The sequence below is a fragment of the Chrysochloris asiatica genome, unplaced genomic scaffold (assembly GCF_000296735.1).
Source record: "Chrysochloris asiatica unplaced genomic scaffold, ChrAsi1.0 scaffold00100, whole genome shotgun sequence".
In the NCBI taxonomy this organism is placed as follows: domain Eukaryota; kingdom Metazoa; phylum Chordata; class Mammalia; order Afrosoricida; family Chrysochloridae; genus Chrysochloris; species Chrysochloris asiatica.
Genome location: NW_006408618.1, coordinates 8111404 through 8127889, shown reverse-complemented (window position 1 = coordinate 8127889; position 16486 = coordinate 8111404). Strand labels below are relative to the sequence as shown.

Below are 16486 nucleotides of genomic sequence, written 5' to 3'. Positions count from 1 at the left end.
GGGATCATAAACATTTTTTGAAAGGAGGCAGCCTCTAAGATCATAGAAAATAGACCTAAATTCTACTTTATAAAAGGGGACTGCTCATTCTTGCTGTAAAGTTCTTCCCTTGCCAACTAGTGGTGTAAATGTTTGCAGAGCTGAGATGTGGGCTTGGGGTGATGCACAGATGGCATCTCCCACCCCCCACACCAAATGTTTATCTGCCGCCACTGTATATCTTAAGAAGCCAAGATGGCCAGACTTTGCCTCTCATACTTCGGACATATTATCAGGAGTGGTCAGTCTCTGGAGAAGGACATCATGCTTGGTAAAGTGGAGGGATAGTGAAAAAGAGGGAGACACCAAGCAAGATAGACTGGCACAGTGACAACACTGCATAGCAGCAATTGTGAAGATGTTACAGGACCTGGTGGTGATTCATTCTGTGGTACCTAAAGTCGCTATGGGTTGGAACCAACTCGACGGCACCTAACCACAGCAACTGTATATCTTATCAACTATATCAGAAAGGCAATTTCTGTGTGGTACCAATAGTTAACTGCTGTGTTATCAACTGGACACCCCTAACCCCTGGCCTCCACCGCATTTCCTGTTATTTTAATGTATAGCAAAGTCTGAGAATTGCTGCCTTAGATTCTCGCTATTCTAGTGTGGTCTGTGAACCAGCAGCATAGGCCTAACTTAGAAGCTAGCTAGAAATGTAGAATCTCAGGTCCTCCCTAGATCTACTACATCAGAACCTGCATTTTCACAAGATCCCAAGGTGATTTGAGTCTGAGAAGCACTGCTGTAGATGACCCAGTATTGCTTTTCATTTGGCATTACTGTGAAGCAAGCCTTAGATTCAAATCTTAGTTCACTTACTTATTAAAAGTTTATCAAATAGCCTCACTTCTCTGAGTCTCAACTTCTCCATTATAAAATTATAATAGCAGAATGATTGTGAAATTTCTATGAGTAAATGACTATCAAGTGCCTGGCAAGGAGAGAAGTTTAGCAAAGGTTAGGAGTCTCTGGGTGGTGCAAACAGTTAATGCACTCTGGAAGTTAACAGTTAACTGTCAACTGGAGAGTTCAGGATTCATATCCATCCAGAGGTACCTCAGAAGAAAAGCCTGGTGATCTATTCTAAAAAACATCAGGCATTGGAAACCTTATGGAGTGCAGTTCTACTCTGAGCCTTATGGGATTACCAAGAGTTGGAATTAACTCAATAGCAACTGGGGTAATGGTGATAACAAAACAATCACCAAGTCTTCTTGTTAAAGGAACTTTGAATAAAGTACTCTGCCAATGTCCCCAAGAAACTGACTTTTGTTGATACCAGTGTGTTTAAAAGTTATAGAAGGCCTGAATAGAATTGAACTTTTTTTTTAATAGATGTGACCATTCATAAGCACAGCCAGGCTTTCTGGGCAGTCTTTTTCTAAATCATGTCTACTTTCATAATTAAAGGCAAGACTCCAGATTAGTTGAACCCATATTGAAGGGAATCTGGGATAGAAAAGGCCCTTCTATAGTTCCTCTTCGCCAAAGTGGGTCATGGTGTAACTGCACAGGCTTAGATAATATTGAGTCTAGACTCTGGCTCCGGCATTTACTAATGTGTGACATGGGAGAGGTTGTCTCATCTCTTTGAACCTTTGTTTCCTTGTCTAGAAATTGGAACTAATATATCCTTCCCTCCTGGAGTCATTGTAAGTATTAAGTGAAAAGTTGTATACAGCTAACAGGACAGAGCTTAGTACATTGGCAGTGCTCCATATATATTTAGCTCTTCCCCTTTGTACCAGAAAAATTACTAAGACTCAATTTCTTAAGATAATTAAATGAATATTTTTTACTAGAACATCACTGGGAAAAGAAACTGTGCATGTCAACACATGCAAAAATTTTTATCTTCTTTTATTCACTGGGTACTTCAAAATCAGAACTAATGTTGTGTTAGATGCTGCAGCCAAAATGATGCAATGATGTATTGACCTTATGACTCGTTTTATTAAATTAACTTTGAAATGTTATCTATTTTTACACTTAGGGACTCATTCTAACTTAGTTCTCATTTGATCTTTATAACTTATTTTAAAGGTCTCTTTGTATGTAATCTTTCCTGTATAAGTTTCATGATGGCCCTTGGCCAAAAGCAATAAAATTCTGACCTAGTAAAATCCCTGTTAATAATTTTTTCACATGTCATTTATAGTTCATATTTACCCACCAACTTTGAGTTCTCAAATTGCTATACTTCAGTGAGGAAGAACCAACCAGTAATGTATTTTATAGGTAGACAAACAGAATAGGGACAGGATAGAGAGGACAAATAACCAAAGAGTGAATGTTAATAAGTAGTACTCTTATAACAGGAAAATATTCCGAAGTATAATTAAAGATGAAAGATGCATTCAGCTGAGCTTTCCATGGAAGTGGAAAAATCAGTGAGTCTGAGAAACTTGGCGAGGCAATCTATCCTAGTGGACTGGATATTGGAAACATGAAAGCCTCTTCTATGAAAAACAGTAGAACAGTGAAGAGAATCATGATATTTTGAAAAGAAAGGACGCATGAGAGATCTCTAAGTCCGTCTGCTTTACCTTGAGGTATGCCTACACTTAGATAGTTCCAGACGGATAAGAACCCATTTTTGCTTTTAAAGAGTATTAGATGAGGATATTCTATGGTCTTTTGATTCCAATCATCATTCCAGTGTGTAACAATTTTCCATCACAAAGAACTCTTCTTTAAATCTAACCTAAAGCCAATATTTCTTATTCAATAATTATTTTTATGGTGTGGTGCTATGGGTTAATGCGCCAGGCTGCAAAGCCGTTTGAACTGCAAGGTCGGCAAATCAAATTCGCCAGCTGTGCCTTGGAAACCCTATACAGACAGGGTCTCTATGGATTGGAATCCACTCGACGGCACTTAACAACAATAACAATAGCGCGTGTCGAAAGCTGCCATAGCAGAGTAGTCCCAGATTCTATGCAGTGAAGTTGTCTTTCCCTGGAGATGGCTGTGTAATGTGTGAATGTGTGTATAATTTCTCTCCTATAAGACAGCTTTGAAAACACTATCAGGTGGATCTTAAACATCTTCATACAGTTTGTCATAGATGTAACATTTGTGATTTTATGGACTACTTCCTGGTAAATATTTATAGTACTGGTGTAGTGTTGTAGGTTAAGCACTGGACTGGCAACCTCAAGGTTGGCAATTCAAACCCATTAGCCACTCCTCGGAAACCCTATGAGTTGCAACTGACTCAACAGTACTTACCAACCACAACTATTTCTTAAAAAATGAGTTTCTAGGTGTACTTCATATTTCCTGCACATTTCAAGCAGATTCTTTAATTTTGATATACCATGTTTGATAAACCAAGACTTTAAATGTAATAACTTTCAATTATTTTGATTTTCAATCCAAGTTTTGCCAAACCCAGGAGATCTGAAATACAAGTATGTGTGAAAATCTCAGTTCCTCTGTTTTAAGTGTCCTGTAGCATCACATATCCACACGCATCCCCCAACTCTGTTGAAATTCCTTCTATTTGTCTGCATGATGCTTCTGTCTCCTTTTTCAACTCATCCTCCTCTAGCTAACCACAAAATCAAGACTTGGCCCTTGGTCCTGTTTGTGCTGTACCAGTCCTGCTTTTTCTTGGTGATCTTATCCACTCTTGGTTTCCATTGCCACCTAAATATTTACAACTACAATAGCTATGCCTCCAATCTAAATGTTTTCTTGTGTTCATTTGGCATTTGGTAATATAAGGGAGTCAAAGATATTTTTTTTGATTTATGTATTTTGGGTGGCAGTATACACAAACAGAGCCACATGTATGTGTGTTGAATACGAACATTTGTATATCTCATTGGCTCAGCAATTTAACATGCCTCAAACTGGATTCAGTATTTCTTCCTTTATCTTTCAAACCTCTTCGTTCTCTTTTTCCTACCTCAATAAATCATAGGCTGACAAACCAGGAACCTAAAATTATGCTTGAATTTTCCTGCCCTGTATAGTACATCTATGGAGTCCTGGTGTGGCGCTGTGAGTTAATGCGCAGGACTGCAAAGTTGGTTTGAACTGCAAGGTTGGTGGTTCAAGCTCACCAGGTGCGCCTTAGAAACCCTACACAAGGTCGCTATGGGTTGGACCGACTCAATGGCACTTAACTACAACAACAATAGTACATCTATATGTGTTTGTACATGTATTCTGTTTACAGGAGATTCTTTGGGCCCTAACTTAGAAGCAAGGAAGTTCCAAAATAATTGGGGAAGGGACAGCTGTATGTTTTAGAGGTGTAAAGGAGAACCTAATAAAGATGGGGCCTACTAAGGGTCTTAAAAGCTGGGTAATGTAGAGTTAGCTAAGAGGTCATTGGAGATAGGATTGTGGATGTTACAGTAAATAACACTTTGACGTGGTTGGAGCAGAGAGTGGCAGGGATGCATCTTTTGCCTGACAGATCTGGTCTTTTGAACTTGTTGAGGTGACCCCTCTGAAGTGGTGTGCACTACACTTCCCCTGTTAGTTCCATGCTTTTTTTTTTTGTTGTTGTTGTTTTTTAGACCAACACAAAATGATTATTTAATTTGAAACTTGACACAAAACAGTATTTAATTTGAAACTGGTAAATGGAAACACCAAAAAGTTGACAGCAAAACTGAACCACAGCAACACAAGTTGTAAGGCAGAAGCCACGTTATTAACTTGAGGGAAAATCATAGTATTCAAGGTATAAGGCAAAAGTCATCATGATTGTCTGGTTCAGGAATTTGAGAGCACATATAGCGCTTCATCTGACACTCCTTAATCTTTCTCCTGACTTCCATCATCTGCTTTGTGAGCCTTTGTACATCATCTCTCACTTCACTGTGGCCAAAATGCCTATTAGATATATACCCCATCGGAAATTATGGGCAAGTCACCAAACAAGTTCCTGTCTAACATTTCCTTCAGGCTGCCGGCTTTCACCTCCTCTCAAAGTGTGACCTTCCTCTTCATTCTTCATGGGGACCTGCTCCTCTCCTTGATTTTCTTGGAGGACATTTCCACATTGAGATTTCTTCCTGATTGTCCTACTTTGGAGGCCATGACTCCTGGGCCTATCCAGGCAGTCTCCTCTTCCTTCTCTGGATCCTTACCCCCAAGTGCACGCTCTGGACTCTGAGACCTGCTCTGCCTCAGCCTCCCAGGTCCCTGGGCTGTCCCTAGCCCGCACAGCCTCAGGGCCTCTGGGAACAGTACAGAGAAGGGACACACCAGGGCTGCTCTCTAGTTCCATGCTTTGTTTTGTAGACAGGTCAGTGGTGTGCACATTTGCCATTTGGTGATATTAGGGAATCAAAGATTTTTTAAATTTATATATTTGTGGTGGCAGTATACACAAACAGATCCATTCACAATTGCTCCATGAACTGTTTAGTGACATTTAGCCACCTTTCTCACTGCCTCTGCCAATATTTCTTACTGCCTTTAATTTAGATGCTCTGCTCCTTAAAGTTCTCGTCTATGCTTTAGGTGAACTGCTGTCAGTTTACTTTTATATAGAAGGTCTTTAGTTGTTGTTGTTGTTAGGTGCCATCGAGTCGGTACCAACTCATAGCGACCTTATGCACAGCAGAATGAAATACTGCCTGATCCTGGGCCAACCTCACTATTGTTGCCACACTTGAGCCCATTGATGCTGCCTGCCACTTTGCTAATCCATCTCACTGGGGACCCCCCCCTTTCCCTGGACGCTCCACCTTACCAAACATGATATCCTTCTCCAGAGACTGCTCCCTTCTGACAAGGTGTCTGAAGTATGAGAGATGAAGTTTGGCCATCCTTGCCTCCAGGGAGCACTCTGGCTGCACTTCATCCAACACAGATCTGTTGGTTCTTTTGGCAGCCCATTGGCACTTTCATTATTCTCCTCTAACACCGTAACTTAAAAGCATCAATTCTTCTACGGTCTTCCATATTTATTGTCCAGCTTTTGCATGCATATGAGGTTATTGAAAATACCAAGGTTTGGGTCAGGTGCATCTTAGTCCTCAAGCTGACATCTTTGCTCTTCAACACTTTAAAAAGGTCTTGTGCAGCAGATTTGCCTAATGCAATACGTTGTTTGATTTCTTGACTGCTATTTCCATGAGTGTTGATAGTTGATCCAAGAAGAATGAAATCCTTGACAACTTCAATCTTTTCTCCATTGATAAAAATGTTGTTCATTGGTCCAGTGGTGAGGAATTTTGTTTTCTTTACATTGAGATGCAATCCATACTGAAGATTGTGGTCTTTGATCTTCATTAATAAATATTTTAAGTCCTCTTTACTTTCAGCAAGCAAGGTTGTATCTTTATAAGAGCACAGTATTCAATGTTCTTTATTAATTAGGTAAATAGCAAATGTTCTTTATTAATTAGGTAAAATCATTGTTTAATTTAACAATGGTTTCATGGGATAGCTTCAGTTCAAAGTTTAAAGACTATTTCTAGGCATTAGATTTGGAAGATTTCCCAGGCTCAATGGATCCAGTAAGTGTAGTTTTCATATGAATTTGAAGCTCTGTTCCATGCTTTCCTCTTGATCAAGTTCCATCTGTTAGCTTCTTATCAAATTGTTCAATAATGGTAGCCAGGTTCCTTCCACTTCTTCTGGTCTGATAATAATGGAAGTAGTAGTTTGCGGAAGCAATTAAACCTGCAGTTCATTTCCTTCTCTGATTCCCGAGTCTCCTCCCTCTGCTATTTCAGGTGAATAGAGACCCATTGGTATATCTCCAGTGGCCACTTGCATGCTTTTAAGACCCCAGGCACTACTCCCCAAACTAGGAAGTAAAACGGAAACTCTAAAACCAGTGATAAGCAATAGGAGTCAAAAGAAATTTAATCAGATCTAATTGTGGAAGCTTCTGGAAAATCAACTTCATGCTATGAAAAGAAATGAAGACATTGAACAAGTTGATGATTGTGAAAGGTTGAGTCCTGCAGGAAAACCAGTGACCAACTTTGCATATTAGACAGGAGAGAAAGAGGGGAAACATCTTCAGGAGGTTTCTTATATTCTAAAGCTGTTTCATGGAAGCAAGTAATGTTGGTTTTAGAAGGTACAGATAGTCTACATGTGATAAATGAACTATCTGTGTTGAAATGCAATAGAATCCCCATTTTGAGCATTAGAATTCCATAACAGATGAATGGAGAGCTTATTCTTAAGCTTGTTCAGAGCCTATTTCCTTACCAGCTTCTCCTTGGACACCCTATACAGGATCACAATTGGTCAGAATCGATTTGATGGCAATTAATAACAACAACAATCATCTACTTTGAAAGAGCATCAGCCCTTAGTACAATTGTTTGCAACTCCAAGACCTATGGATGTGTTCATTATGTCTCTTCCCTTATGATGGGTTTTGTTGTTGTTTTTTTTTTTCCTTCTTTATTTGAACCAACAGGTTGCCTTTGAGCCATCAGTCAGGGTTACAGCAGAAAACAGACTGTGCACTCTAATTGAGTACTATAAAGAAAGTTTATTGATGGATTATTAAATAGGTGGAAGAAGGGGTAGTATAGATTATCCAATAGGCAAGGTCGGTAGTGGTTACTTGTGATTAATTCCTAATCTGTAGTCAACATTTTCACCTTTTTTTTTTCTTACCACATCAAAGATTCTGTCTCCCTCCCAAACCCACAGCACCATCCTATAGAATTAAAGACTCTTTTCCAAGTTACAATTCCTGACAAGGACATAGTGCCTAGTAAGCATGATAAGCATGGACTTACTTGTGATTGTTTATTAATCAGCTGTGAATAGTTTCACATGCATGTGGAACTGCTCACTACAGATTAGTAAGAAAGCTTAAGTAAGCCCATGCTTATATAGTTTATGAAGTAATCCTCCCCTGAGTGCAGTGTTGTTGCCTTTGTTGTTAGGTGCTTTTGAGTAGGTCCTGACTCATAGTGACACTGTATAGGGTTTCTGAGGGGTGGCTGGTGAGTTTGAACCTCAGACCTTGCAGTTCAAACCGACCTTGTGGTCCAGCAGTGCCACTCCAGGAGTGCTAAGTACAGTAAATGGGAATTAATAACAGCAAGGTGCTGCAGCCAGCCTTATACCTAAAGAGGAAGACAAGACTGCAGTTCCTTGAACGCAGAGATATGAGGGCTGTTCGCAGAGAGACACAACCAGGTCAGGGCCAGCCCACAGGGAATATCATTCTTCTTTACCCTTCGCTTTCCTAGGGTACAAGCAGAAACCATATGCTAAGGGGCCAGGCAAGAAGAATCCCATCCAGTCTGGCCTCCCTGGGCCCAGAACAAGGTGAAGATAGGACGGAGTGGATCTAGTACAACAGATAATATACCTCTATTGAGTTTGTTTCTTGTCTTCTTCTTTGATGTCACTAAATTCGTCCTGAGAAGAGTTTTCATTTTCTCCCTGTCTTTATTGTATGTTTTATTATTATATGTGCTTATTTATTTTCTTGGTTTTCAAAAGAGAGTCTAATTTATAGTGAGACCAAGGCTTCTCCTAGTCTTAACCTGAGCTATGAACTCTCTAAGTCTGTGATGTTCTGTTCAATCCAGTGTCTGATTCAGTGGGTTTGGAGTGGAGCCTGAGATGTTCATTTCAGACATGTTCCAAGTGTTGGCCATACTACTGGTCCAAGGACCAGACTTTGAGGAGCAAGACCCCTATATAACTTGAAAATGGTCATTAGATAAGTGGCCAGCTGCTTCGAATTAGTAAGATGAGGTACTGGGAGGTACTTTTCTGCTGCTTGACCTGCCATCTGCTACTTAATTATGTCTTGGGTCTGACACATGCTCCCAGAATTCAGGTATACCACGGACTGTTGCAAGTCTCAAAAATTTCTGTTGTCTGTTTGGGATTTCATTCTTCTCTTCTTCATGGGCTTTGGAGGAAACGAAGTAAGCAAATTACCCTGGCTATCTCTGGGAGCAGTGTCTTCTGTCCTGCTGCTATCTTCCCCACTATTGCTGGCATTTGTTCGAACACCTTTCATCATAATGCTTACCTGAGCCAAAAAACTGATGATGTTTTGGTGACTGGGGTGTCATCACTTTGCTAGAAATGGGTAGTCTGTAATCATTGAATAAGCATCCCTTTAATAGAGCAATGTTAAAGCAATTTTAGCATAGTGGTTATGAGTCAGGCTGCTAGCCTTAAGGTCAATAGTTCAAAACTACCAGTTGTTCCGTGGGAGAAAGATAAGACTTTCTGCTCCCATAATGATTTACAGCCTTGGAAATCCTATGCAGGGTAACTGTGAGTCGGAACCGACTCCACAGCACATAATCACCACCACCAATTTATTCTTGGCTCTGTTGTTCACTGGGGTTCCATTAAGACTTACAAATAGCACTTGTAAAATAGACGAACAGTTTGTCAGAGGCTTGTGGTTGTTGAGTGCCGTTGATTCAGTTCCAACTCATAGTGACCCTGTATAGGGTTTCCCAGGAGTGGTTGGTGCATTTGAACTGCCGACCTTGTGGCTCAAACTGACCTTGCTCCAATGCATTAACCCGCAGCGCCACACCAATTCCTACAAATCTTGGAAAAGTATAGAGGAGAAAAGAGAGGGACTTGCTTCTCTTAAATTTTTATCAGAGGGTTGTTGTTGTTGTTGTTATGTGACATGGAGTCGGTTCCAACTCATAGCGAACCTGAACAGGGTTTCCGAGGCTGTAAATCTTTACAGGAGCCGAAAGCCTCATTTTTCTCCCGCGGAACAGCTGGTAGTTTCAAACTGCTGACCTTGTGGTTCGCAGCCCGATTTGTAACCATTACGCTATCAGAGAGTAAGCGTAAGAAAACATTGAAAACCAGGGAGCTAAATCTGGAATCATTTTGAATGGTACTGGGCACTATGGTAAATGTAAGTGGAGCGGAAACTATGGGAAGCTAAGAAAGACAAGAGAAAATTGGGGATGGATTTGTGTAGTAATCAACTAGAAAAGGAAGCTTTTATTTTTTAAAGGAGCAATAACAGTATACAGTGCTTACAATGTGGTCAGTTCTCTACACATATCCTTTCAGATCATTATCTAACTCTAAAAAGAAGCATAATGATTAAGAATATAGACTCTAATTGAGATTGCCTGGGTTCAAATCCAGTGTGAACCAATTCCTGTAAGTAAGGCATTATGCAGCTATTAACCTTTTTGAGCAGTAGTCTCTTGATAGAGTGAAATGCACATGAAAATAGCAACAACCTCATAGGGATGGCTTGAGGAATGTAGGTGTTGAAAAATGAAAATTACTGAGGGTAATGACTGGAATATACCAATTTCTCAATCAATGCTAGCAATAATTACTATTATCATCTTCTCAAGGTCGATTTCCTATTTAAATGTGACTTCTCACCATGAAGCCATGTTGTCTCTTTAGTTTGGTGATAAAATAATATACAAGGAGATGGATGGATGCGTTCCTTATCAGCAGGGTAAATTCTCTATTACTAAGGAAATACCTATAGGACTTGCAAGACCTTATTCTCTTTAAATCGATAGCATAGTAACCATCTGTCTAGAAAGAAATATGCAAATAAATTCTTGGGACCATACAACACAGTGGTCATGATTCTTTAGTGGCTCTGAGCAATGCAACAAGACATTGTTAAAGTGGAGGAAATCTCTGCTTTCAGTGATTTATCAAAGCTCTAAGTTTCTGGTACAGTTCTCCTTGGGGAATGAAATGAAACTAAACCTTCTTAAGGAACCATGAGCCCTTGAATCTGGAAAGTATTTCAGGTAAGTTCTGTGAGACACAAAAGGTAATTATTTCGGAGTATCCAGGGTAACATCAAGTATTGGCTAAATCCCAAACAAGTATATTATTTAATCCTCTCTCACTCTTTTGTGGTAGCTGAGTGTTGTAACATAATCCCCCATCAATGAGGAGATGATGGACCCAGAATTCCTGAGTGATTCACTGTTCAAGGGCAAACAGCAAATCAGAAAGAGACTCATCGCTTGACTCCATGGGTAGGGAGTGCCCATTCTATCTGTTCACTCTGACAGCCAAGCTAAGCAGTCAGAAAGAAATGCCCAATTGTGAAGAAGGAAAAAAAAAAGCAAGTCATTCCAAAATAATACTTACTAAAAGACAGTGGTGATAAAGAAGAGATAAAGACAAGGCCAAGAGGAGGACCCTTTCACAGTTGTAAAGCTGGGGTGAGGCCAGCAGCACCTCAGCTCAATCTTTTTATCTTACAGATAAAGAAAGAAGGGCCAAGATCTCAAGGTCACTTTCAGTTCGTATCAGCACTGGGACAAGAACCTCTTCCCAGAGAACATTCATTGCACACTATGACTTTCCCTGTAAAGTGCATTTGTTTTAGCTGGGAGTGAAAGGCTGTGTAACTGTCTATGGCTGTCAGGAAAGAGTTAAACTGGGAAGAGCCTCCTTTTTAATTATTGAAATCATTTATGGATGCTGAGACACTGTTTGTTTTGCTGAACATATGTGGGGAATATTAATAGATATTATATATTACTAAAGCTCCCCCCTATTGACTTCGGCGTCACAACATAAACACGCATGGCCCAGTAAAACATGATTTTGTCTTAATAGCGTTATGAATAAATTATTAGGATTTTTTTTTTTTTTCCCTCTGCAGTAATTTTACTAGTTTGGTTGGAAAAAAAAAAAAAGAAAAAAAAAAAGTCAAGCCTTCCATAGGACTGTAATTAAAAGTAGAGGAATGCACAGCAGTTTTTCAGCCATTCTCCTCAGGAGATTAATAAAGAACTGTCAAAACTCACATTAAAGAACCTACTTCTGCTGAGGGGCTCCTTGAGAATGGCTTTCAAGGGGGGTGCGAGCCCTCTGGGAGTCCTGGTGTGTTGCTGTAGGATAAGTCCTGGCTGCTAACCACAAGGGGGGCAGGGTGGTTCAAACCCACCAGCCACTCCTTGGAAACCCCATACGGAGCTTCTCTGAGTTGGAACTAACTTGACAGTATTTAACAACATACCTTCTGTGGTTGTTCATGTGTCTCTTTAATGGTGGCTGAGCCATTAATGGGGAGCTTGTGCAGCATGGCTACCACTTCATATGTGTTTGGATGCCACTGGGCATTGCCAAGGCCAGGGAGTGAGTCCTGTTTGTTGTTGTTGTTGTTTTTCCATCATCCATGTCTTATCACAAGTCTGGATGCTTGTGGGATGATTTACCACACTCCATGCTGTACTCTTTAGCTCCAAAGCTATGGATTGTTTACATACAAAGGTATGTTTACATACAAAGGTATGGATTGTTTACTAAGTTGACCTTAGAATCTGCTCAGAGCTGGTACACCCTAAATGATTGTGATAGATACAGTGTTGTTCTGTTGTAAGTTGCTATCAAGTTGACTCTGACTCATGTGTAACACAACACAACTTTGCCCCATCCTTTGCCACCTTCATGAACGCTGATACGTTTGAGTCCATTGTCCTGTCAGTCCATCTCCTTGAGAGTTTCCCTCGTAGGGTCCAGTTAATCAGCACGAGTTCTTGTGTCGCCTCTACCTATATGGTTGAGCAGGACCTATTATTTAGGCAAATTACTTTGTCGCTTTGACCTTCATGCATTTAAACATGATAATACCCACTACTCAGTGCCCAGTATGATGACTGTATAACAAACATGCAAAACGATCTAATCCAGTATCTGGAAGGGCCTTATTTGGCACTTGTACTTGCTACCAGATGGAAGCCTTAGAGAGACCACCCACTCATGCAACAGCTACTAAGTTTGATTTATTTATTCTTTGGCTATTTTGCATACCCATTGAGTCTTTACTGCCCTTTCTGTAGCTCAGTGTATATCCCCTTCTCTGTTCCTGAGTTTAAAGCCAGATTGAGTTCAGGGTATTTGAATTTTTCTGATTAGCCTTTTTAGTGTGATTTTAATTCATTCACCCAATGTCTGTCTGTGCCAGAGAAGAGTCAAGGGGACAAATGTCCGCCCTGTCATTTTGTATTCAAGGACCAGACTTACCATAGATCTCTTCCAGCCTCCAAGTTTCATTTTCACTTTTGTTTTCCTGGGTTCTTGGTCCATTCTATTTTCTAATATAATCCACGCCATCTATTCTTGTTGTTGTTGTTAAGTGCTGTCAAGTCGATTCCAACCCATAGTGACCCTGTACGGGGTGTCTGGAGCTGTAAACCTTTATAGAAGCAGAAAGCCTCATCTTTCTCCCACAGAACAGCTGGTAATTTCAAACTGCTGACCTTAAGGTTCGCAGCCCGATTCGTAACCACTACGCTACCTTAGCATCTTATTATTTGTTAGGAAGTTATTCTCAAACCTTCACTGTTGGGCGCTTTGACCGTGTGAGTTCTATGTAAGACAAAAATCAATCTGCATTGCTCAGGGCTTCCTGTACTAATGACCATGCAGTACTTAGCCCTTGCTTTTTAATCATCAAAGCTTTCTGCAGACATTAGATAATTATTCTAACACTTAAGGGAAGGTAGGACTTATTATCATCCTTCTGCAGTGTAGGGAAACTGAGGTATGGAGAATCAGAAGTATATTCCAGGCCGTAACAGTGACCGTTGTCAGTGAATACATTTTTGGGAGGCCTGCTCCCAGTTTGAGTTCTGATAACTCAAAGCAATGTGTCTGGTTTGTGGTTCGTCTGAAGTCTTTTGTGTTGTCATTATTTCCCCTCTCCCCTTTGGATGTTAGCCAGTTATATAGTGCTAAGAATAATTCTCTTTTGGGTCTAAAAGAAATTAGACAAATTGAAGGTGAGCCTTTAGCCTGCTTTGGAAGGTCTCCCATAGACCACTCCTAGGTCATCATTACTTAGAGAAGAATATTGGGCTAGATTGAAATAATGGCCTGACCCAGTAATGGCCATGTTTGTAATCTTTTACCCTCACTACCCCAGCTACTTAAGCCTTTGTTTCAGACAAGAAGCTGGTTGCATCTTTCCTTGCAGTTGGACTACCCCCCAATACCAAGAGACAATTGAGATGGGGTTGAAAGGAACTCCGCAGATATTTCTGGGGCATGCAGACATTTTGGCAAAGAACCATTGACGTCTGTAGGAAGGCATGTGATGAATCAGAAGGCCCTGAATTTGAATTAAGTCAGTTCTTTTACTTACTAGTAGTATAAATTGCATAACTTTATTTCTTTTTCAGAGATTGTTTCCTTCTCTATAAAATAAGGCCCTACCTTTGAAAGCTGCTCCAAGGATTAAAGAAGTATTTAACACTGTATTGATCCATAAGAAAAACTAAAACCAAACCAGTGGCTATCAAGTTAATTCAAACTGATGGTACCCATGCTTTGCAGAGTAGAATTGTGCTCCACATGGTTTTCAATGATTGTGACCTTTCTGAAGTAGATCACCAGGCCTTTCTTCCTAGGAACCTCTGGGCAAACCCTACCCCCCCCCCCCAACCTTTTGGTTAGCTGCCAAGAGTTTAACCATTTGCACCACCCAGGAGGCCCTGTTAAAAGTTCATTCCCCTTCCTTCCACCCTTTTTAAAACTCAAGTACGGATTTCTGTGTTCCTTCAATAGATCTTACAGATGGAGCACAGAGGACAAATGCCCAATTAGTCCATGTCTCAAATTGATGTATGTTCCCTGAATGTGTCTGATTTCTCTTTGTAATTACTGGGACCTATCCCAGAGACTGCAGGCTGCCAGCAGTCAATTTGAAAATGACAGACGTGAATCCACTCATTATCCTAATAGGTCCATTTTTAGTACATGAAAACTGAGACCCAATGTTGCCTTAGGGCAAAAAGAAGTCAGTGCCTTGGTTCCTGCATAAGAATATGACACTTACACATTTGTGTTTCTCATTTGTAGACTGATGGATGACCAGTTTCATAAGCACTGATGAGAGAAGCTTAGGGCAAGTAGGGAAAGGCAGCATGGGTACAACCATCCTTACTTTATTGACAGGCTATCTCTGACTCATTTATCAATCTCCCTACCATGTTTCCATGGTAAGAAATATACATGGATACATATTTCTTACATGACATATAAAAGAAAACTCCAGATAAACTTTCAAAGCATAAGTATATAGGTGAATGACTTGTAACAAATTAACCATCTGGTGGAACCCAGAACGCTGATCATGAAACAAAACAGCACCAGCTTCACCTTTCTCCCCGACTCCAAAATCTTCATTGGGCCTCTTCTGCTCACCAAACACCGTACTATCTGCCCAGTGGAACCACAGCTTGACTTGTAACACCATGGATGAATTTGATTGTTATTTTAATTTGATATAAAGTGCTTACTTTTTTTGTGTGTGGCTTCTTTTTTCATCACTGCTTTTATGAAAACTTTTCATGTTATTGAAAGTATCTGGAGTTCTTTCATTCTTACTATGAAGTAGTGTTCTACTGTGAGAATATACCACAGTGTAGTTTCCAGTTTGGGGCTATTTTGAATAGGGCTGCTGTGAAAATTCCTGTGCGTAACTTTTGACTCATTTATATGCATCATTTTAGTTAGATATATACCTATGAGTAGAATGTTTGGGTTAAAAACACACACACAACCCCATGTGTGTCTGATCAGAACTATGTCCCTATTCCCCCATAGGACTTTCAGTGACTGATTTTTCAGAAGTAGATCATTAAGCCATTCTTCTAAGTCATCTGTGGGTAGAGTCGAACCTCCATCCTTTTGGTTAGCAGCTGAGCATATTAATCATTTGTATCATGCAGGCACTCCTTCTGGGTTATGCTAAGTGCAAATGTTTAGCTTTCATAGATACTGTCAAATAGTTTTCCAAATGTAGGTCTTCAAGTTTTAAAGGACAAGGTCATATTAGAGGTACTATTGGGAAAGGACCCCAAGGACAAGTTTGCATCAGTATGAATCAACTTAGATATAGAATCATCTCCTCAAGCTGTAGTTTATGTGCGTCTCAGAAATGGAATTTCAGTACCCAAGTTCTGTCACAACACTTAGTTACCCTTTGTTGTTGTTGTTAAGTGCCATCGAGTCGGTTCCGACCCATAGCGACCCTGTACAGGGTTTCCAAGGGTGTAAATCCTTACGGGAGTAGAAAGCCTCATCTTTCTCCCGCGGAGCGGCTGGTAGTTTCGAACCGCTGACCTTAAGGTTCGCAACCCGGTGGTAATGATTTTCTCTCATCCTGGGCTCCTGAAGGCAAGGCATTTTCCATGGAGGGGCCTACCTTTCTCTGGATGTCAAAGCCTCAGCTTGTTCATTTTTATGGTACAATAAAAGCCTACTTTTAAAAATTGGCCAGCAGGGGATTGGGGTATCAGTGGAAGAATCTATGTGTATGCGGTTTCTAAGCTATCTTTATCCTGCTTGTTCTGTTCTGGAAATATATTACCAGGAGCTGTCACTTGTCTTAAATGTTTTAATGAATGATATTTAGTTGCCTAAGGCTTTTTTTTTTTTATAGCAAAGTACAGCTTCCTTTTTTTTTTTTTTTTTTTATTTTAATGTAGAAGGAGATAGAAAA

The 16486-nt window shown here is 40.2% G+C and overlaps 2 protein-coding genes across 3 annotated transcripts in view; one reads left to right on the top strand and one right to left on the bottom strand.

The window, feature by feature from the left end:
- The window catches only part of ASTN1 (astrotactin 1), a 531426-nt gene that overhangs the window by 127849 nt on the left and 387091 nt on the right, over positions 1-16486 (top strand). The window lies entirely within an intron of this gene.
- LOC102814987 (protein BEX4-like) lies at positions 4743-5023 on the bottom strand. The gene is made up of 2 exons (XM_006867094.1): positions 4941-5023; positions 4743-4899 (listed from the first exon to the last, which is right to left on the bottom strand). Exons 1-2 carry the CDS (start codon positions 5021-5023, stop codon positions 4743-4745), a joined length of 240 nt encoding a protein of 79 aa, XP_006867156.1.